The sequence below is a fragment of the Asterias amurensis genome, chromosome 2, assembly GCF_032118995.1.
Source record: "Asterias amurensis chromosome 2, ASM3211899v1".
Lineage (NCBI taxonomy): Eukaryota > Metazoa > Echinodermata > Asteroidea > Forcipulatida > Asteriidae > Asterias > Asterias amurensis.
The window spans coordinates 25855616-25878654 of record NC_092649.1 but is presented as its reverse complement, the minus strand read 5'-3'; the positions used below and the strand labels follow the sequence as shown (position 1 = coordinate 25878654).

The 23039-nt window shown below is 39.9% G+C and overlaps 2 protein-coding genes across 4 annotated transcripts in view; both read right to left on the bottom strand.

The window, feature by feature from the left end:
* LOC139954405 (uncharacterized) overlaps positions 1 to 17742 on the bottom strand; it is a 163803-nt gene extending 146061 nt beyond the window's left edge. The window contains exons 1-2 of one of the 2 annotated variants that reach the window (XM_071954194.1): positions 17606 to 17742; positions 16151 to 16880 (exon numbers count right to left, since the gene is read on the bottom strand). In XM_071954194.1, the coding sequence (XP_071810295.1) occupies positions 16151 to 16397 (247 nt within the window). In that variant the 5' untranslated portion in view covers positions 16398 to 16880; positions 17606 to 17742. Of the gene's footprint in view, positions 1 to 3389; positions 4072 to 16150; positions 16881 to 17605 lie in introns of those variants that run through there. The other variant, XM_071954193.1, reaches the window with a different exon arrangement.
* A 578-nt stretch (positions 17743 to 18320) lies between these two features.
* Positions 18321 to 23039, bottom strand: part of LOC139954403 (inner nuclear membrane protein Man1-like) — a 42970-nt gene continuing 38251 nt past the window's right edge. For both annotated transcript variants that reach the window (XM_071954190.1, XM_071954191.1), the window contains exon 14: positions 18321 to 22915. In XM_071954190.1, coding sequence (XP_071810291.1) covers positions 22764 to 22915 — 152 coding nt within the window. In that variant the 3' untranslated portion in view covers positions 18321 to 22763. The remainder of the gene's footprint in view (positions 22916 to 23039) is intronic.

The following is a 23039-nucleotide window of genomic DNA, read 5'->3' as shown; positions in this document are numbered from 1 at the left end:
GTACCTCGATTGAACTTTCTCAAACCGCCGGATACTGTCCACATCTGATGTACACTTCTTACCAAGTTGTAATTGTCATTGATTTTCAGTGCCATTACCAAACGCACAAACCCTTTAAATACCTTTAAACTTGCCAGTAACATAACCTTTGATTTTGATTGCTGTGGACAAAACTTCACTGAATTGAACTTCTATTCATATACTGCAGCTGTGCTAAATAAATAACAACATGACTGAACACAAGACGCCAGTGCCTCGTTATGCAAACATTACCTTAAACTGAGATGGATAACCCATGCCAATACAACATAATACATGTCCGTTCTTCATCTATGAACAAAGCCTATAAATGATGATCAAATACACCCACTGTACAGTATTAAAGGCACTGCACAATATTGGTAATTACTCAAAATAATTGTAAGTGTAAAAACGTATTTGGTGACAAGCAACGGGGAGCTGTTAATTTCCTAGTATATACTAAATTGTGAGAAACGGCTTTCTCTGAAGAAATGTGATTTTTGAGAAAGACGTAATTCCTCACCCAAAAAAGAATTCAGGCCTGGAGCCTCATTGAGGCATCTGAAAGCACACAACTTGTGCATTGAGTTTTATATTATTTTATTATTCTCTTGAAAATTCCATAACCAATTGAGCAAAATTGTTCACAGGCTTGTTATTTTGTGCATTGTTGGGATACACCAAATGAGAATACTGGTCTTTGAGAATTACCAAGGGTGTCCAGTGCCTTTACAGCATAATACACATACCGATGGGACATCTGCGTCATTACCTTCATAATGAACACAAAATTAAACCCATATATCAGTGATTTTAGCACACCATGGGGAATATAGAAGCTAGACAATCTAACTGTTGGTTCTACCTCAATGGTTTCCTTCCTACAATGTCTCTCACTACGTATACTGACCCCAACAAGTTTAGCAAGAATGTTCAGTTTAAAACAAAGATCACTGGGTCTGTGTACTTTTTGTAAAACACAAAAAACAATGTCCACAGAATTACATTAAACTAACACGGTTTGAAGGTAATGATGGTAGAAAGCTTACCCTTAAATATTACTTGCTGAGATGCAGTAGACTACTTTGGGGGCAAATGAGTAAGCAAGGTCACGAACATTATTTTCGTATTGGGAGACGACAAGTATTTTAGCATGTACAAATTATTACCAGTATTGGTATTTAAGTATCAAGAAGTATTTTTTAGTTCCTTGTTAAAATTTACTCACGAATATCATTTTTATGACTTGCCACACTTAGGTTTAGCAAAAATGTTTAGTTTAAAACAAAGTTCACTGTTCAACTATCGCTCTTGTACAGAAAGAGATCGTATTAGGTTTTTTACTTGTTCCTTATTCAAAATTAACTTGGACGTCTTCCGAAGTTTGGTCTTTTGAGGCATTTGACAAGGCATTTTACAGGTGGAAGAAAACTCGGGTCTTAATTTAAAGGGAAGGTACACGTTTGGTAATTACTCAAAACAAATATTAACTTAAAAACTGACTTTGCAACGAGCATTGGAGAGCTGTTGATAGCATAAAACATTGTGGGAAACGACTACCTCTGAAGTAATATAGTTTTTTAGAAAGAGGTAATTTCTCACTAAAATAATAAAAGACTTCTAGCTAGAAGTCTTTCATTCATACTTGAAGGCACACAAATTCGTCCGACAAGGGTGTTTTTTCTTTCATAATTTTCTCGCAACTTCGATGACCGGTTGAGCCCAAATTTTCACAGGCTTGTTATTTTATGCACATGATGGGATACATCAAGTGAGAAGACTGGTCTTTGACAATAACCAAACGTGTACCTTCCCTTTAAGTGTAAAATAACCTGTTGATACACTTTTTATGACTCCTAATCCATGCAGTTCTGTGACTTGTTGGTCAATGCTCCCTGTACTAAACCAGTCGGCCATTTTGAAACTTGAGGTGCCTCAACACATGCCGAAAGAAAGGTGCAGAAAACTTCCTAGGTTTCCCTCGTTTTGTGAATGCATTTGAACGCCTTTGGCTGCCGATACCGGAAGCAAGGTACACGTCATGATGTGATATTTGCTGCAATTGCATACCAACGAAAAAGGGATATGACGTCACAGGTGACCACTGGCCTCTCATAACACGACTGATTTTTATAGGCTTTATCTTTTCATTTCACATCGGGTATTCAACCCACGTAATCATTGTACTAATGCACAGGCGCGGCTACGATTCAAACTGACAGGTCGTACTGTTAAAAATAACTCCACCTTTAACATTATCACAGGCCATTGAAGATGAGGTACAATCCCCCAGAAAACTACTGTTGCAATACGCTCAGCCAGTAATACTGCATGAGTTTGGGTTTCGGTGGGGGTTTTGGGGGTGTGGTCTCCAGTATTATGCTAGTGAAACTACAATGCGTTCTTCGAACTCCCTAAATCGTTTGACCGTACGGTGGGGTTCATGCCACAGTATACTGTTTGAGAAAAACAAAATGGCGACCTTCTTCCCAAAATGGAATAACTCTTTAATAAACCAAGGACACTTCGTTTGTCGAATATTCCCTTTAGTTATAACCTTTGTCAACAAAGTGGTCTTCTATTGTGGCTTTGGAAAAAGTCCTGCATATCTGTACGTACACCGCAGAACCGTTCTGTGGAACCAATGGGCCCGATGTACTCGACTTGGTCAAAATTTGGTGTTCCGTATACAAGGCATTTTAGAAGGCATTTTAGAAGGCATTTACAATGGGAAGGAAACTTATTCTACTTGCCAAGAATACAATGACAGTTCGCATTGTTGGATTTGGGATAAGCCCCTTTATACTATGCTGTACACCGAGATTTCAGGATAATCTAAACGATTTAGTTTTTATTCTCAACTGAAACGTTTTGGTACTGCATGGCAATCCACGAGGTTGCCACAAAAAAAAACCGATACAAAATGTAAAACAAAATAGGAAGACAAAAGTGAGATGCCACCAGTAGAAAGGAAGTTGCATCAAGAATTTTAACGAGTTGTTGTTCTACTAACAAAACTGGACATAAATCACAGCACCTAACTATCACCCAATCAATATGCATTTCGTCTTGGAAGAAACAGGATGTTTAATATAGATGGAAAAGAAAAACTGTGTTTTGTAATGTCTTCACTTTTCTGGATAAACAGAGACTTTTATACAACGTTATTTTAAATACTACCAATAATCCCGGACTTTCGGGCTGAATGGGGAGGGTTACGTGCAATCGTATAATACACTTTCTGAATAAGACAATCTATCATCGAACAACATGTGTACAGTTATATTAGGTTGCTAAGGAAATGTGACGGAAAACATAGGAAAACTATTCCTGAGAGAACAGACAGAAATTCTTCTCTCACAACTCACCTGGAGTTTTGCTCTTCTCGACCGAAGCGTCTCTTGCGTCTTGATGATGCTTCTCGGCAAGCATCTTGTAAGCTTTCATCACCTGTACCTCCCACTCCACAGTCTCATCCAACTGTCTCCTCAAGTCTTCATTCTCCTTCTTCAAGTCGGCAATCTCTTTACGAACCATCTTAATATCATCCCTGCTATCTTTAAAAAAATCGCTCTCGTCTGAAGTCTGTACACCTTGCGAGATTAAAATTGCCGAATCAAGTTTTCCCGTGACGGAGTCTGATTTAACACTGAGTTGGCGGTGAGTTCGGGATATTTTGGGGGAGTGGCTTCCCCTGTCTGAGCTGTCCCGGTCTGAGGTTGTATCCAATCGTTCAAGTCTAGATCTAGGTTTGTTTGAAGAGCCTTGATCATCAACCATAATATCATCGATGTCTTTGCTTCCTCTTCGCTCATCCTGGATGTACGACACCGTGACGGTAGAGGTTACCTTCTTGCTCGGCCGTCGAACTTCAATCCCCTGAATCCAATCTTTTCCCTCTTTAAAAATAGCTTTCTCTACACTGCCTTCAGGACTTTTCGATTTGGTGGATTTCCACTTCTGCCTTTTACCCTCTGCCTTGTCCTCTTTCCTTTTCTTCTTCTTCATCATGGGGGACGAGAATGAAGTGGTGTCGCTGGTGGAGCGACGTGGTGGTTGTGGGGATGAGGACGTCGAAGCCATCGAGACCGTAGTCTGTTGCAGTACCTCATCAAACGAAGCAGACGCCTTCTGGATGACCCGCAACGCAGCCGCTGCTTTACCCTCCAGTATATCCAGTTGGTTGGGGCTGAGAGCTGAAGATGCTGCAGGTGGTGGTCCCCTCCTCTTCACCGTGGTACATTTGGTGGACTGACCGCTTGCAACACTGTGCCTAATCACCGAGACACTGGTTACCCCACGGACGGCACTGGGCTTAGTTTTCATGGCCCCTGCTGCTTGACCCTTTTTAAGGTCCTCGATGATGTAATCCAATTCAGTAGTGAAACTCATCTTGGCACACAAAACACGGAAGATCCCCTGAAGATCCCCTGTGGATGGCACAAGACTTTGTAGCTTTTATTTCCCACACCTATCCGGAACGCAAACACTTTAGTGAATGAGTGCCATCTTTTTAATCACAACGTGGTTGATTGTCCAGTGGGTATAATCGGAGGCATCAACCCCCGCTGTCCTCCTGGGCAAGTACTGCTCAAAGTTTGTCCCTCCAAATGGCCTCGATTGTCCTATTGAAATAATCATTTCAATGCTTAGTTTTGAACACCAGATTACCTTACAATAATTGGCGGCATGGATGAATGGGTTCAATGTGATGAACTTTCTAACGGGCGCATTCTTGTTTTTTCTCTTTCTCTCATAATAATTTTCCCTTGGGAGCAGAACTTTAGCATGAATGAGCAACTCTGAACCAGCACTCCCACTGCCCCACAACGGTACAAACCTCTGCTTGTTGGAACTGTCAGACTGTATCCAAATCTGTTCCCGGTCGATTACTCCAATAGTTTCATCCTGTCTTCAAAGACTTCCCCTTCTTTCTCCTCACCAAGAGAGTGTCCTCTATCTCCGTATATAGAGAGGACCCTCGCGCAGATACCAGAACTAATGTCTTCCCATCACGGCTACATTACACAACTCCACTCCATAAGAAGCAAATTAACCCAAAGTCCTCAAACTTCCACACCGGACGCAAACACCAATCATTAGTCCAAGAAGTATGCGGTTGTTATGATACCACCATCCACCGCTCGAAGGCCGCATGTTGTTTCACAGAAAAAAAAAACCTTCCAAATCGCTCTTCTCTTTCATGACTTCGTATACAAGTCAACGGGAAGACTTTACAAAACTAGGCGACGGCACGAGGGTCTTTTTTAACCCGTGTTCTATGAAAACTGCCCGAACCTATCGACTTAATCGATCAAGTGATGCGAGAGAAAGAACACCGTGTGACAATACCATTATATCATGACTAGGGTCTAATCATGACCCCTCTAATAGCAAGGCTATAAACATCGTATTGTCAGTTCACTTGGTGTGTACTATTCCACCCCAGTAGTGACAACAACTTATCAGTGCGAAACAAGCGTAGTGATATCAAGTTTGATCAGAAACAGTAATGAGCAGTCTAGTCTTTGTTGTCGTCGTCAAGTATTTTCACAAGTAATGTCTCCAAGTTGAAGGTATTAGAAGACCCCTTACTAAATAGGCTATAAACATGGTGTTGTCAGCTCACTTGGTGAGTACTATTCCATACCAGTGGTGATACCAACATGAAACAAGTGAAGAGAAGGTTGTGGTTTCAATTTTGATCACATATACAGAAAAGAGCAATCCACGTGTTGGTTTAGTCGTTAGTTATTTCCAAGAGTGCTGTCTCCAAATTGAAGGTATTACTGTTCGAAGATCTCTTTCATAAGGCTAACATCGTATTGTCAGTTCACTTGGCACTATTCCATCAGTGGTGACAACAACATGAAACAAGCGAATAGAATGTTGTGGTATCATCTTTGGTTTCCGTCGTCAGTTATTTCCAAAAAGTGATGTCTTCAAATTGACGGTATTATAGAAGACTTGATGTCACTGCACCGCAAGCCATTCTAGTTATGAAAGTCAACTCTAAATATAAAACCCGGAATCAAATCATCATCTCGTCACAGCACATGTCGCATTCTATAGTGTCTTGGTGCATGCCGAGATTTGGGCAGCTGTGAAGATGGTTATAAGGATCCACACCGTGGCGTGGTGAGGATCTTTAATCGTTCATTATTTGGCCAACGATGTCGAGAGATACTTGTGGGATGTATTCCTTGAACCAAGCTGTCGAGTGATTATGGCTGTAAATGTCGTAGTGATTGACAAATCCAGCAAATTCTTTGGTAGGCCTACACTCAAACAAAGTTGGATGGTGCTTTGCGGTCGTTTTATTCAATTACTTTGTTAATTTTTTTATTGAACAAAGTAACGAGATGCAGGCACAGTTTTCACACTCTGATTTCTACTGATTACTTGAATTTATTGCAGTAGTAAACAATGCATTGTTAATGTACAGACATATTTTTTAAAGGACATCATATTATGTTCCGAAACGATGGCTTTGATTTTTCACTAAAATGCTTTATAGATCAACACCTGATTATATTAAAACAATTCGTAAGATCATGAAAATCCCAGACAGGTCACAGAACGACAACTCTGTAATACAGACTACGAATGGAAGACTTTATTACCACATGATGGTGAATGCATTGGGTGTGGGCGTGATCTTACACTACGCGAGTGTAGCGTTCGAATTAATGGAATTCCTGTCAGAATACTCGGTCAGACAGTCATCTCATGCAGGCTTTTGTGCTCCAGTCAATCTGCTTACACGTTTGTCAATGTTTACTGTTTACCAGTTTTATATTTTGACGTCAATTCAAGGGTTTTGGGTATTTTTTGTACGACACAAAACACATAACCAACATTATGCATAATAACGTCAAATTTACAAGGTTTATCAATAAAGATAATGATAGTAGAAAGCTTCCCTTAAAATATGAGCTGTAGTTTTTGAGAAATGAGTAAAACAATGCCTCACAAATAATTTTCACATCGAGAGACGAAAAAGTTTTTAGCATTAACAACGTTTTTACAAGACTCTCTTGAATACATTGCTCTTTGATTTACACTTTTTTCTCTCAAAAACTTCTTCGGATAAATTGTTACAACTTCATTCACAGTGAGTGTGTATTCATGTCATGGCCATAAACATGATATACAAAAGCTAAACATTTTCATAAAGCTCTTGTAACACTTTCCCCCAAACGGGAAGAGCCGAGTAAACAACCATTTTTTATGTTCAATCAGACATGACTTCAAGACCTCGAAATGAGGAGGGATCAGACATGACTTCAAGACCCAGAAATGGCGGGGGTGAGATTCGATTTCCTCTTGCCATTTATTATTTGGCCGCTATCCACTTTGCCTCGATGAACATTCCACGACCTCAAAAGCATCTGCTATAACTTCACTCGCTCCAATCCACTCTCTCTAATAGTTTTCTATTATTAAGATACAGAGGCACATATTCCCCACAACAGTCCCCTGTCTTACAATACAAAATGTACCCTACGGCCCACCAAAAACCAATTCTCCTTGGTATAATATCAAAGCGCCTAACGGCTTACACTAATTGCACGGTCTATGAGCATGGTGAATGGTAAACCCTGTAACAGTATCCAGCTATGTTATTTTTACAGATCAGGCAGGGCTTTCTTGAGGTAATTGAACTAATTCGGTCAATATTTCAGTCAATAATTGATGAGCTGAATATGTCTTTGCGTACATTGATGTGAGGTGTTGTTGGGATCGGTGCGGGATCGATGCGACTTATCGTGGGGCGACGAACGGCGGGTGTCAGACCGTGCCCATTTTGTTAACAAATTGTGATACATTAGTGCAACCCAGACACCATTGGGTCAATGTTGAATGCATGTGCCTGTTGTAATCATAAAAAAACTTGCTAATCACAGACAAATATCGCTTCAGGAACTGGTTACCAGATATTAAAGTCGATTAAGTTTGTTGGGACTGGCAGGTGCTCTACTATTTTTTTATTTTTTTATTTTTTTGCTTATCGGTATTTTCTGCTTTAACCAGCTTTTTTAAAATTGGGCCCTTGACCCGACTTCATAAAACTGTCAAGCAGAAGATACTGCTTGACAAATTTCTCAAACATCTACGGCGTGGTTTGGAAAAGGCACTTTCGGTCGATCCGCTCCTATAAAAACTCAATTGGTATCAATTAAACTATAGTTGGAAATGTCAATTGGCCTTCAGAAAAATTGGCTACTCGACCATACTAAGCCACTTGTGTGTATTGTGAGATTGAATTAGGAGATTGGTAATACAGTTACATGAGCCAGACAATAACACAGGGTCAGTCATCTTTATGTCTTAATCCCTCATTACAAATAGTTTATTTTTTGAGCGGGAAAGCTGCTAATTTTTGTAGCAAGGTCTCGAAATGTGTTAGTGTTGTAAGCTGCGGCAAATTCTAAATCATAACAAGGCCCAATGTCATAAAGCCTGTACTCACGAAAACGTGCTTAAGCACAACAAAAACTTGCTCAGCAGAACAAGCTTACCAGCCAGAATACCTAATAGTTACCATTGCTGCGACTGGTAACTTCTTGCTTAGCAAAGACATTTTGCCAGGCAGTATTTTCTGCCCAACAGCTTTGTGAAATTTGGCCCTGTTGCTTTTTTAACCCTTTTCATACAGTGGCGTAACGGGTTGAGTTGGGGAGCGTGGAACCCACCCATCCCATCCAACCCCTAATTGAGACCGCAAGTAAAATGTCTAGAAGGTTTTGTTAAATTACCACACTTAAAAAACCCATCCCGGGTCAGAAGTGACCCGGATCCGGGTTCCATGGGGTCTGACCCACTTCCTGGCCATACTGAACAGGAGAGTGGTAACAAACCAGGATTTTAACTCGGATCTGCGTCATGGTGACCCATAACATCTGGATCAATTTGACACACATTTCGGATAATACTGACCCAGTTATGGGTAAGCAGACCCCACGGGACCTCCGGGTCAAATTTTGACCCAAGGTTAGAGTACACAGTTAGAAAACATTTTCTAAACTTAGTTATACTGTTTGAAAAATGCATAGACTTACTGCTGTTCTGGTACATTTTGACACAAATTCTGGATCATTCTAATCCAGAAAGGGGTCAGGCCCCCAAGATGACCCAAAGGTTTTAAGAAGAGTATACACAGCTAGAACACCTGTCAACCATAAACAATGCTCAGACCTACCGGTAAATGCATGGCTCGTACAAGTTTAATAATTATAATACATCAATATGTTGGCGACCAATGGCCTATATCAAATATTTATATTTATTACAATTAATTTGCATAAAGTACAGAGCCCCACATCCCCGTAAAAAAAAAATAATAATAATTATCATCATTTACTATGTGTATTGCAGGGGTAAAAATCACATTGAAATTCCCGTCGAACACAAAAAAATTTTTCTTGATAAACAGTAAATTCGATTGCCAGGTAAAAATCATCATAACATTACATGGCCTTTGTCGGCAATTTTGGTTTTGTGTTCGAACGAGTTCATTCAATGATTTAACAACCTCGACTTATAAACGTGCCAAGATATTGTGTGCTAGCACGTACAAGGTTGAAAACGAGGTTTTCACTAACTTAATCCACACCCGATTTGTTGCACAGTTTATGAATAAAATAAAAAATGAATAAATAAAACTCTCCAAGCCCAGGGCAAATCTTCATCTTCTTCGATATACTCTCTCCTCTACCCCTCTCTCTCTCTCTACCCCCCCCCCCTCCGCCCCCCCCCCCCCCCCCACGGATTGATTTCATATTCCCCACTGTCGGTGAGTCAAATTCTCTGCCATGTAGCCCGGAGAAACAGGTTTTTGCCTCTTCGGTTAATTAATTTATCCGGCGATAAATGTATGCTTTAAAAGAACTTGTCCACCCGGTAACATCATTCTACACAAGTTACCTCGGAGGTCAACCAGGGGCTCCCCCAGATTAAAATCGAGGTTGAGATTTTTCTCTGATATGCAAAATCTAAGATCTGTAATTATTTTGTTTACGAGTATCGGGGTCGAGGTTGACAGAGTGGTACATGTCTCTTATGCAACTGAGAACCAAATAGTGATCGACCCCGGCCTACATCTTGCTTCATGAATATCATACTCAGGCATGATTGGTCCTTGAAAAAAAAAAGTAGGAGCATTTTATAGAGTTCAAGGGCTGACCTACATGATCACATGGTAGGCCTAATTGTTGTATGTACTTCAATTAACATTCTTCAAAAATTTATAATGTTTAGGAAGGCCTCAAAATTGTGATAATCAATTTACTTGTGGATCTTTGCCTACCTAGTGGTGAGCCCTTACTTCGTCCATAAAGACTGACTTTGTAAATCACAGCGTTATCAACGTGGATTCGGCTGGATTCGTTGAATAGCGCCCTCTTGTGATTTTGTTTTTCTTCGATGTATGTTGAACTTATTATTGTCTTGTAGTTTTCAATACCACATAATCAAACACCTATTGACCTTTTATGTGGCTTATTAGAATGTGATGACGCTGAATGTGGATGGTTGTTTGATCATAGTCACTGCTTTATGGTTTGACTGGGCATTCTTCATTTACTTGGCCTTTGCTGACATAGTAAGCACAATGCGTTTATGGGCGACTTGGGAAATGTACACAAAAGACGATCGGTTTAAACCCTGGGGTGTATGTACCGTTCTCCAAGTTTGTACAATGTGCATGACGAGCAAGATTGAAGTCAAGTTCACATTAAAAAATCTTAAAGGTACATCAATCAAAATATCCTGTTTTATCGTTTAAAAAGAAACGGGGGACATGTTACAACCCCACCCCTCCATTAAGGCATCTCTGAGGGGGTTAAGGCCGTTTTCATTGTGTAAAGGGCACTTCCGTTCCATTTGGGAAATCTTAGCGTCAATGGGATACTTTTGAAGTGGCACCACGACCAAGACCAGGGGCAACGATTCCAGGCCCTGCTGTCTATTGTGTCTTTATTTACTCTTTACAACGTTTGCAGTTGTTGAAATTTTGTTTACACACACTTTACACACAAATTGAAGCAATATTGAAGAGTTTTAATTCCCCATGATGACATGTAAATGACAGTCTTAGCTCTGATAAATACATAGTTTATTATTGATGGTGTTATATTTAATATTTCTTTTAACCCAACCCCTTAACTATTCCAGACTGCGCGTGGATGTTTTAAATATCTTCAGGAATAATTCCATTCATCCCATCATGAGCTCAATATGTTTTAATGGCACTGGAGACCTTTGGCAATGTCAACGACCAGTGTTCTCATTTGGGATCCAAACAAATGCATGAAATAACAAGTCTGTGAACATTTGGGCTCAGTCTTGGTCATCGAAGTCGGAAGAAAATAATGACAGAAAAACACCCTTGTTGCACAAATAATATGTGTGCTTTCAGATGCATATAAAGGGCTTCAGGCCTGAACTCTTTTAATATCCGAGTGAGAAATTACCTCTTTCTCAAAAAAAACCAACATCACTTCAGCAGAAGTTCAGAGGGAGGCTGTTTCGCACAGTGTTTTATACTATCAACAGCACTCTATTGCTCGTTACCAACTAAGTTTTTATGCCAAAAATAGTTTTCAGTATTGTACTATAGTGTGTATATGAATCACATACCAATACTATGAGAATGTAGCCTGATGACTGATCGTTATCAAAAGACAAAATTGTCATGAGAGAAATGGCCGTCTACCTTTAATTTTTTTTAAATAATCCCTAGAGGGTCTATACACAATCTGTAAAGACTTTCTGCATGTAATAACGATTCTCAAATTCAAAACTTGGGACATAAAACTGACATATACATTACTTCGAAGTGCACAGTTTCTCAAAAAAGCGTCATATCAAAAGCTTCTGTATACTGTAGGCCTCTAACAAACAAGTTGGTTTATTGCCAATTATAAGAGTGATTATATATTTCCCTTTAAAGAAACGCCGACACAAGTTAAGAAGCCGAGAAAAAAACTCCTTTCACAAACTTAAATATCAATAGTCATCCTTCATAAAGCAAATTTAACTGACTGCTCTGTCTTTAAAGACACTGGACAATATTGGTAATTGTTTAAGACTACTCGTCACAGTTGGTGTATCTCAACATATGCATAAAATAACAAACTTGTGAAAATTTGAGCTCAATCGGTCGTCGAAGTTGCGAGATATTAATGAAAGAAAAACACCCTTGTCGCACCATGTAACACGAAGTTGTGTGCTTTCAGATACTTGATTTCAAGACCTCAAGTTCTAAATCTAAGGTATCGAAATCAAATTCGTGGAAAATTACTTCTTTCTCGAAAACTATATGGCTCTTCAGAGGGAGCCGTTTCTCACAATGTTTTATACCATCAACCTCTCCCCATTACTCGTCACCAAGAAAGGTTTAAGCTAATAATTATTTTGAGTAATTACCAATAGTGTCCACTGTCTTTAAAGGTAACGTTGTCCCACAGGCACGAAGAGCACAGCAAGTTCAAGTCCACTTCAAGCGAGTCTAACCTGTGTTTAATCAGAAAGGCGCCTAAGTCTCATATAACGGGGTTCCAGCCGGTTAGTTGGGAGCATGAAACAAAAAGATCCATTTCACATTGTTGATTATACAATCAGACCCCTGGGAACTAGACGACTCTGGTGGCGCTGTGGGAACGTCCTCGGCCCAATATTTTATGGTGTAATAATATGCGTGTAATAATGTCACAATGGCCATTTCTGGGGTCCATTTACTTGAAAATACTCGCAGGGGGAGCTATAACTAGTGTAGTTACTGTCAACCTGTGTAATGTATCAATAAATCTGGACTTGTTTTGTTTATGGAACCCGATAGCTTTACAGCTATATTTCGCATTGCCAAAGGAGCAAAGCACGTCCAGTGCAGACAATGATGAACGTGGCTTTGCAGAGCAATTTTTATACAAAGCAGTTTTTACGTTTATCTGCTGATAATGTGTGCACTGGCAATATCAGAGACAACTTCGTCTTGGTCCCAGGGGACAACCAGAGGTCACACTAACCCTAAAACTGGTTTTAAAAGGACTTGCGTCAGTCATGTGACACAGATTCCGGGTCATACTGACCAAGAAGAGGGTCAAGCCCCCACAGAACCTGGACTCCGGATCAGTTCTGAGCCAAGAGTTTTTAGAGTGAAGAACAACCCGATCCGTCCCATCAGAAACTCGTGCCTCGTGAAACCGAGTGAGGATACTGGAATTTGGCAACTATAAACAGTACGTGTATACCATGCCTTAATCAACAAATTTTCTGCTCAATGTTTTAGAAATAGGGTCTATATTGATTCACACATGGGTGCATCGGTCCTTGTTGTGTTTATAAAGAAGATTCTGTGTTGCAAAATTAATAAGTATTTTTTGTCAGAAGAGGGCGGTGTTTTCAATATCGCCATATACTTTTTACCATTTTTTTACAATAATCACGACACGTGGTTAATTTACAGCAGACGACGATAGCCAAAATACCACACATTCTGCATTTTTACGGTCCTTTTACATTCCTTTATGATAAAGCAGTGAGACGTTCATTGTTGCTGACAAAGAGCCAGTTATGATTTTTTTTATAGGAAGAAAGTATACTTTATTGATGCTATAAAGGTTCCTTTAGGAATGCGGAAATTCCGTATTTTCAGAGTACGGATTTGACAATGCGGCTACTATAAAGATTTTATCAGGTTTGCTAAACTTTATGCTTTCAAAATGTAAAAGGATATGGTATAGGACTACCTGATATAATTATAAACTATTCAGTAATTTAGGAAAGAAACCCCATTCTGAATTGTTTCCTTCGATGTCATGTGCTCCATCTCTCTCCAAAGTGAGCAAACATTTTCCACAGGCCGTCACAAACCATTTTGTGTTCCATGTCGGTTGATGTAATAATGTTCGTATTGTTCGGTTCAGACCAAATTGCCAGAGGCACCGTAATTGTATTGTGCTGTAAACGGCTTCACTACCTATACTTCCTGAGATTATTTCCATTGATCAAAATACGATGAGTTTAAATTTAAAGGCATGGTGCAACATTTTCACCTTCACCACATGTCAGTCCACAGGTGTGTTCATTCTATCGCCACGTCAATTTTTTTTGTAGCTCTCTAAAAACAATGTATCCCATTCCAATATTAGCTATTTCATGTATTTTGATTTTGACTGGCTAGTTGTGGACACAAGTGGTGGGGTGTTATGCTCATGTTTGTGTACTTTACAATTCAGTTGCAAACACGGTTTTATGTTGACTGGGTTCGTAAGGTCCGAAATCTAATTTAGAATAATTACACATGTGTATATCAAAATGGCGCAGAATCCGAGTTGAAACCCGTGACAAATTTTCCCTGTCTTCGTTTGTTTGTTTGTGGGGGGGGGGGGGTACAACTATTAGGCCTTACGTCAAACAAGTTTGATGCCGAACATTGTTCCAGGAAGACAACATGTAAATATTGTACAAGATTTTTATTTACACGTTGTTTTTTATTCATTTTTTTAATTATTTTTATGCCATGAAGCAATAATTAGAGATAGCGTGGAATTTGAGCAGAAAATCATTTACCTCAAAATATGGCACAGAAAACCAGGTAAAGATATCCCCAAATTACACTATACTGTGTTACAACTGCAGGCAGTCTCAGTTTAGACATTAATAACTAACCTAAACATGAACTCCCAAATGGCTTGCTAACTCCGAATTTTAATAAACAAATAGTTTTTGATTATGTGGGTCGAATATAGTTTGCATTATGAGCATACAAACTCATACGTCCAAAGAATGTTCCCGATATTAAACTTTCATAAGTGGGGTCTTTTGTATCATATAAAATCCAACACTCATCATGTGGCCAGTTTTTGACGGCCCCAATGCATTCAAATCCCTAACGTTGCAAACTAGGCCTACACACATCAAGTGCGTTAATTGATTTTGGAAAACCGCATAGCATGCACTGTAATCAAGGCACCAGCTGGCCTGTGCTATTGTTACACTTTACATACACACGCCCACAAAACAATGTAAATTCTGAGTACTAATATATTTCTATAATTAATAGTAAATGGGCTAGTATGGACTCGATGTTTAGAGATAGAGTAGACAGCAGTTGGCCTACATAATTTAGTGCTTCGCTCGGCCCAGTCAGCTGTCGCACGTTTTCCCTGCAGGGTTACGCATTATGGCATGTGGTATTTGCCTTTAACTCAATACACTTCAGGTTGTTGTTATTTGGTTCTTTATCAGAAATGAAATTATGGCCAGGCTGGGCGGTTGAAAACAAAGCTTTTTTTTTACGCAATGGTATGTTGTTCCGAACTAAAAAGCAAGCTTCAAACATTCGGGACTTTAATTTACACATTAAAAAAAAATCTGTAAAAATTTGAACTTATTCTTGTTCTACGGTATATTTCTTGTAACTTTCTTTAATTACAGAAGTTTCTCCTGTGTATTTATAACATACACAATTTTGAACAGTGCAGGTCTACTAAATAAGGCATAAGGTATATGGCTCCCTGTGTGAAACCTTACTTGAATTGCGAAATTATATTACAAGCTTTTAAGAAATAATATGAACGGTATGTGGGTCTGGATGGCAAGCTCCGAACATTCGGACCAAGTTACACATTACTGTTTTCTCTGTAGTTTCGAACAAGCTTAAAACAACATGTATGGTGTGTGGGTCCTGAACTGAAAGCAAGCTCCAAACATTCTGGACGAATAAACTGCACATTAATGTTGTCTCATAAAATAGTTGAGACACGAAAACCTACAGTAACTATAGCTCCCTGAAACTCACTACAGCGAAAAGTAACTGCAACCTTTCTAAAAACAATGTTTTTGTTTAATACAGATCACTGGGGTCAAGGCCCATGTAAACTTTTATCACAACTTGAGACAATAGCTGCAATAGCATATTAATAACAATGGAATGTTGTGGTATTTTTATTGGGACAATTAGTCATAATAATGGTGGGAAATATGCTGAATCCGACTACCACTTTTTAACTCATTAATGTCCAGAAATACCTATTAAATACTACGTTTTTATAATTATAAAGTGGTGGTCGGATAGGCCTACAACACAATGGCTAAAATAATAAAGATGAGTTGTCCAACTTACTTTTGTATCCACTCCGAATGGTGTAATCCAGTGGTACATTTCGGCCATCCTTCCGCAAAGAACTTGGGAATGCCCCACCACCATGCCGACGAATGGGTGTGTACCGTCGCTCGAAGGGACTACGGGCGGGTCTTTTTGCTCCTTGCAACGGGGAAGACACCGACGACTGGAGGGTGACACTCTCCGTGATGACGGTCCGGCAACGAGTAGGCAGGGATGCCGACCTCTGCGGTGGCGGTGGAGGCATTATTTTGCTACCCAAAAATTCAGCCAGCAAACTGCATCCTGACCACGAAATACTATATTCCTTTCCGGGGTGTTCGGAGTAATATTCCACAGAGCTTTTATCCGGGGTTGTTGTCTGATTCCATGGTTAACAAAACGTGAGGTTCAAGAGACACCATTTATCTCAGTTTGACACTCGTGCAACAATGATTTGTGTCGTGTGCTCTAGTTGTGGTTTTAATCACATCCCGCGTAGGCTGACATATCAGGTACGTTTCAATCGACATGACGTGCTGACATTTACGGCAGTTCTGCCCCCAATGATCTCGTCTGGAACGAACTGTTGAGAAACTGTTACTACTCCATAGTGGTTGCGTCCAATGCCTGGGGAATTTCTCTAGTTTCATACCGCCTAAATTTTCCATTAAAAAGAGTTGAACCCGGCGGTCATTTTAATCCATAACATTCCACTGGTCCACACTGACGCTGGTAACACCTGTGGCGCCTGTACACAACAATAGGGTAAATGTAATACATTTATGTAAAACAGCTAAACAACCCAAACACATGCATTGTCTGATGGAGTTTCAAATAATGGTTTTGATTGGTCCTCGGGCAATGCTGTCATAGTATGTCACAGTATAGTAGTGGGTCCAAACCACCGTAGCTTCTGCCGTGCGTGAAAGCCCGCTCAATTTTGTGTTTATCGTCTGCTCAGTTTTATCATCAGTGTTGTGTCAATTCTGGGTGCAGTACACACCGGTCTGTAATTACTTCTGAGGTGGGTTATAGTGGCTCCTACTGTTGTGTCTGGTTATAAATGTGTCCCAGGTATGAATGAGTATTTGAAAGGCATCGGAGACCTATGTGAAAGACATGTATCCCAACATAGGCCTTTGCATAAATAACAAATCTGTGAAAATTTGGGCTCATTCATTTTGTCATCGAAGTTGCAAGAGAATAATGACAGGAATTACCACCATTGTTGCACTAATTTGTGTGATGATCTGATGTATAACTCAGTCTCCATTGCTCGTTACAAAGTAAGTTTTTATGCTGACAAATATTTTGAGTAATTACCAATAGTTTCCAGTGCCTTCTTCAACCAGTCTTTTGTTTTAGGAAAACAGTCAGACAGCCAGCAGGCCTTGCATGCTGTGAGTTGTACGAGTGTCGTGACCGGTTATTATGTATAAATAAAGAACTTCCCTGCCAGGACGGCATCCTTACCTTTTTGCAAGCTCTGTGTTATTGTCAGTAGCTCCTCTTCTGCATGTCAAGAACCAACATTTGAGCAGCTAAAACTAGTGCAGAAACGACAGAACGCCTACGTTTAAATTGTGCAGACGATAAACGGAGTAAATCACATTATGTGGTTTACATGTGGTGATATTTGCGAGCGCCCTCACGTGGTCTAAAATACAGCGGATTCCATGGTCCCCAGCCTTTATATGCAAAAATGACAGGTATTAGTTTGATAGAACCAGTGATTTCATTGATGCATTGATTTCATTGGATAAACGTACAGTGACGTAAGCTTTCGATATGTGTTTCGATTGACCCATGGAGGAATTGACAAGCTGCACTTTCGGTCGACTTGCGCAAGCAGTGTGCAGTTGTGTTATACAATCTTAGGGGTTTGACAAGTATTATTGCACTTTTGTTGGATCACTCTTATTAATCGGTCCTCAGGGCGTTTCCGACCCGACTCGAAGGGAAAGCGTTACACCATTTCCCGTTACGATCTTCTTGTATCATGAAATTTCAGGAATTGTGCAAAACAGAATGAAACAGATTGGGTCAAAGTATTTTGCTGCACTTACTTTGTAAAACTTGAGCAAAATGAGCATTATTATTTTCCCCTCTCAGTTTCCATCTGTCTTTAATGTAGTCAAGCTATAGAAGTCACCCACACACAAAAAAACTAAAAAAACTTGACACTGAATTATTTATTAATACTAAATGTATTTGATTTATTAGTAGTAAATATAAATACAGTACCGTAAACAGTTTTAAACACATGACAATTCATCTTTTTAGTTTATAAACAAAAACAAACAAGTGCTGGGCTAACTTTACCAAACACACTGTGACACCTGTCATATTTAAATTGTAATACTTCAAGTTATGTACACCATTCCAACTTGAATGGGATCAAGGTGGGGTTCACGTTGACAGTCATTAAACAGTCGTGACAGTTCAGTCGACCGTTTTGAAACCACGGCAAGGATCTGAATTCAACGACTGTTTTCATCATCACCACCCAGCAAAATTTTCAAAAAATGAATCAGTTAAACTGACTGCCAGTTATTGTAGTGAAAAAAAAACCTATCCATGCATTTATCTTCTAACTATCCTCAAACCAAAGAAACACTTATTTAAATATTATCAAAAAGTCCCCTTGGGGATCTGCGTCCCTGAACAAAATAAGCTTTCACCAAACAAATACGACAATTTAAAACCATCCAAAATACATACAAAACCCAAGTGGTTTTACCACTTCATTAAATGTTTAGTATTTAAACCTAGCCATGCCATAATGTACCACAATCACTCTGTCAAGAAAAAATTCACCAATTTCAGGTGTGTGGGCTTAAAATCTTTGAGGGCATAAAGTCTGCGCTTCCTTCCAAGTTGACAAGCAGTTGCAAAATTCTACCATCTTACACATTTCAGCTAGTACCATCATGGAATGATCTTTGTTTGACACCCAGTTGGCAAGCTTTAAACCGTGATTACCCCCTCCCCCTCCAGACTTCCCCCGCCCACCTCCACATCCACAGTTTGGCTTTCAACATCCAATCGCAGGGGAGAGACTGATTAAAGTCTAAATGTCCAAAACTTGTGAGCTATGAATGCGAATATCATTATGGAGATTGGTTCTTGGACATTTTGTTCTGGGGGTCAATAGAATGTTCAAAGACCTACTTGACTGAAAAAGGCAAAAGATGATTGTTGCTGTAATTCATACAAAGTCAATAAGTAAATTGAGTTCATATGAGATTAAGAATGCACTTTTAATGCCATTATTCAGAGAAATGTCTACTCGTTCTACTACAACTGATCATTTAATTGCAATTGCCATTCAGTTCCAATTACTTTAGAAAACATTGCTGCACAAATAGAATTGAATTCATTCACTTGTTCCACTTGCTATCAGCACATGAGGGCGCTATAACCAGTCTTCCAGTAATATAAGAGAAAATGAGCACTGCTTTTATAGATAAGATAATGGAGAGAAAAAAACCTCAAATGAGACAACCTATCAAAAAAATTAACACGTTACAATGCATTTTCTCCAGACAAAAAAATAATAATAACAGAATAACATAATTCTAGAATGAGTTAATCAACTAAGTGTACAACTAAATTGAATATTCAACAAAAATGGGTGGTTTTCAAGATTCCACCCGAACCTCTGCAAGGATGACTTCCTATAGAATCCTGTCCACCGACTCTAGTTACACTACTGATTCCAGAAGAATACTACGTTATATCCACTAAAAATGCTATGTACACAATTATACAGGACTGTATTTCAGTCTTTTGACTACATGTAAAGAGTGCAGAAGTACAGACGGAAATTTAGTCGGCCATTTCTGCCCCGCTCCCTGACTTTAACGAGGAAATATCAATGCCCTTCCTTACAGGTGGCGCACAACTTCAAGGAAGACCACCTACATTCAGAGGTAGAGGTTAATATCTGTGTTATCTACAATACAGAGTATCCCCACACAACAAAACAAAGAGACTAATTTCTCAGTGAGCTACATCAGCATCATGGACCAATCCTTAACGCAGATCTTGGGTAACGCATGGGCTATCAAGATGTTCTTGCTACAAGCCACTTGAATCATCCCTTCAAACTGTGAGTCCCATACCGGTTTAAAGGCAACGCTGGAAGGATAAAGCCTCTCACAACGACCAACCTTTGAATCTTGCGTCAATCATGGACCAATCCTTAATGCAGATCTTGGGTAACGCATAGGCTATCCTTATGTTCTTGCTACAAACCAATTGAATCGTCCCTTCAAACTGTGAGTCCCATACCAGTTTACAGGCAACACTGGAAGGGAAAAGCCTCTCACAGCGACCACTCTTTGAATCTTGCGTCAACCATGGACCAATCCTTACTGCAGATCTTGGGTAACGCATGGGCTATCAAGATGCTTTTGCTATAAGCTACAATCATCCCTTCAAACTGTGAGTCCCATACCAGTTTACAGGCAACACTGGAAGGGAAAAACCTCTCACAGCGACCAACCTTTGAATCTTGCGTCAATCATGGACCAATCCTTAATGAAGATCTTGGGTAACGCATGGGCTATCAAGATGCTTTTGCTATAAGCCACAATCGTCCCTTCAAACTGTGAGTCCCATACCGGTTTACAGGCAACACAGGAAGGGAAAAGCCTCTCACAGCGACCAACCTTTGAATCTTGCAATCCGATAGAAACATTGAATTACCTTCAACAAACTAGGGAAAAAGTTATTATAATCAGGGAAATTTTGGATCAGGCTGCAGAGTAAGGGAGAGCCTGCAGCTCTGCGTCCTTTACTGGTACCATGTGCTGGGACATCAGATCAGAAGGGATACTAAACGAGAAATGCTGTCGGAGGAAACAGCTACCATTCAAGGTTCATCTGCCATGCAAGACTGCACCAGACCTTGATGTTTTCCCATTCAAACCAATGTAGCCAAACCGAGGCTGGAAGGAGAAATAGTCAGGTTCCCTTATATACAATGTATTTTAGCATCCAATACTGTTATGGGATACAGGGAGCATGACCAAGATGGCAGCAACATAATATAATTGTACTGAGGATAAGACCATGATTGTTGCAGGGTGATTAATGACCTCTATGCTTGAGAAACGTTACACACAACTCGTTCAAGGCGTTCCATACACAGTCTTTACAAAGTTTCCAATAACAGAACTTGTTCTCTCTTTAAGAACTGTTTTCCGCCCCAAAAGTCCACACCCATAGCAATTGCAACCTTACAATCACTGTTTACTTCTTTCTGTAAATCTATACCCTCCATATAACCAATTAATTTCCGTCTTTGTACATTCTACGTAAACATTACGACCAGTACTTTTTAACTTTTTTCTTTAATAAAAGAAAAGAGAAAATCAAAAACAAAACTGTACAGTTTAATATTTATAAGTAGGTTTCTTATTCAACAGCAGTAAATGCACCGACAAAGTTCTATAGTTCCGCCAAGATACTCTTTTTAAGAGCAGTGAAAGCAATTTCCAGGGAACTGACCCAATGTGTGCCCTTTTTTTCCTTCTTTTTTTTCTTTTTAGAAAAACCACGGTTGGAGCCCCAAGCCAAAGCGCCTATGGCACTATTGCTCCTCAGGCTTATGTCAAACTTCAAAAATTCAGCTAAGGGTCAAGTTCGCGCAATGAACGATGGTTAACAAGTGGCTGTTATGTGATGTAGGGCATGCGCACAGACATTGAATAAAGTGCGAGTCATTTCCGTCATGTCATCTCAGGGCGTTGGGACTATGCCCGGTAGGTTGGTTCCAAATAGTCAAAGCGAAGACCAACTATATTGACTGGAAAGAGTTTGGACAAACTTTGTCAAACTATAGTTGACAGTAGACCTTGCGCAAACTTGGCCTTGACATAGTTGTCTGCTGTTGGTTCTTAAAGGAACACGTTGCCTTGGATCGGACTAGTTGGTCTATACAAAATGTTTGTAACCGTTTGTTATAAAATGCATATGGTTAGAAAGAGGTTTTTAAAAGTAGAATACAATGATCCACACAAAGAGGGGGTCAAACAGTGAAATGTGTTCTGAGAGTAGTCTGCAATGAGCTGCTGTTTTATTGAACAGCAATCTTCAAACATGAGTCACTCCATACACATTGTCACTTGGAGACTTTTGGACAGGAGACTTTTTGACAGTTCTTTTTCACCAGTAGTTTTCACCAGTAGTGCGCGTCTCAGACCAATGTGCACAATCCTTAGCATGTGCGCCCTCGCTCAGAACCGCAACAAAAAGGACTGTTATATCTGCTGCCGCCAGCGTCTCAAAAGTCTCCTATTGAAGTAGCATAATGATAACCAGCACCAAGGAGCTGGTTTCCCGTCTTGATGATATACTCCCCCACCCCCACCCCCCAAAAAACACATCAACAACAAAACGAAAACTTGATATATGTACATATTAATCGGTACCAATAACCAGAGGGTATAATCTACAATTATCTGAGGTCGAGCACCAAGTCCGCACCCAGAGCAAAGAACATAAAGAGTTGAGACTGTCTGCCAAATTAAATTGACTACAGTTTCCACCACCAGGCACGGCGGCAAACTTGAAAACAATGACCGCTGGCCTGGGGGAAGGAGCCCAACTGACTTGACCTTTGAACCTACGATGATTCCAGAGAGGACGATTGGCCAGGGTGAGAGAGGGATTTCTTGAGGTTATTAGAAGGCCTCAGTGGTGCGTTGTAGTTGACTGCATAGGGGAAGCGCTGATGATAACGGTCTAGTCTAAGGTACTTCACTGTCACCAGTTTCCCTGGAAAGTAGAAAGAAGGAGGGGGGAAGTTATGTAATTGCAAATTCAATTTCATTTTACTCTAGACATTATAGCATGTTTGGAGCAGTTTAGAGCATCGAAATTGAGTTCTGGTGGTTAAGTC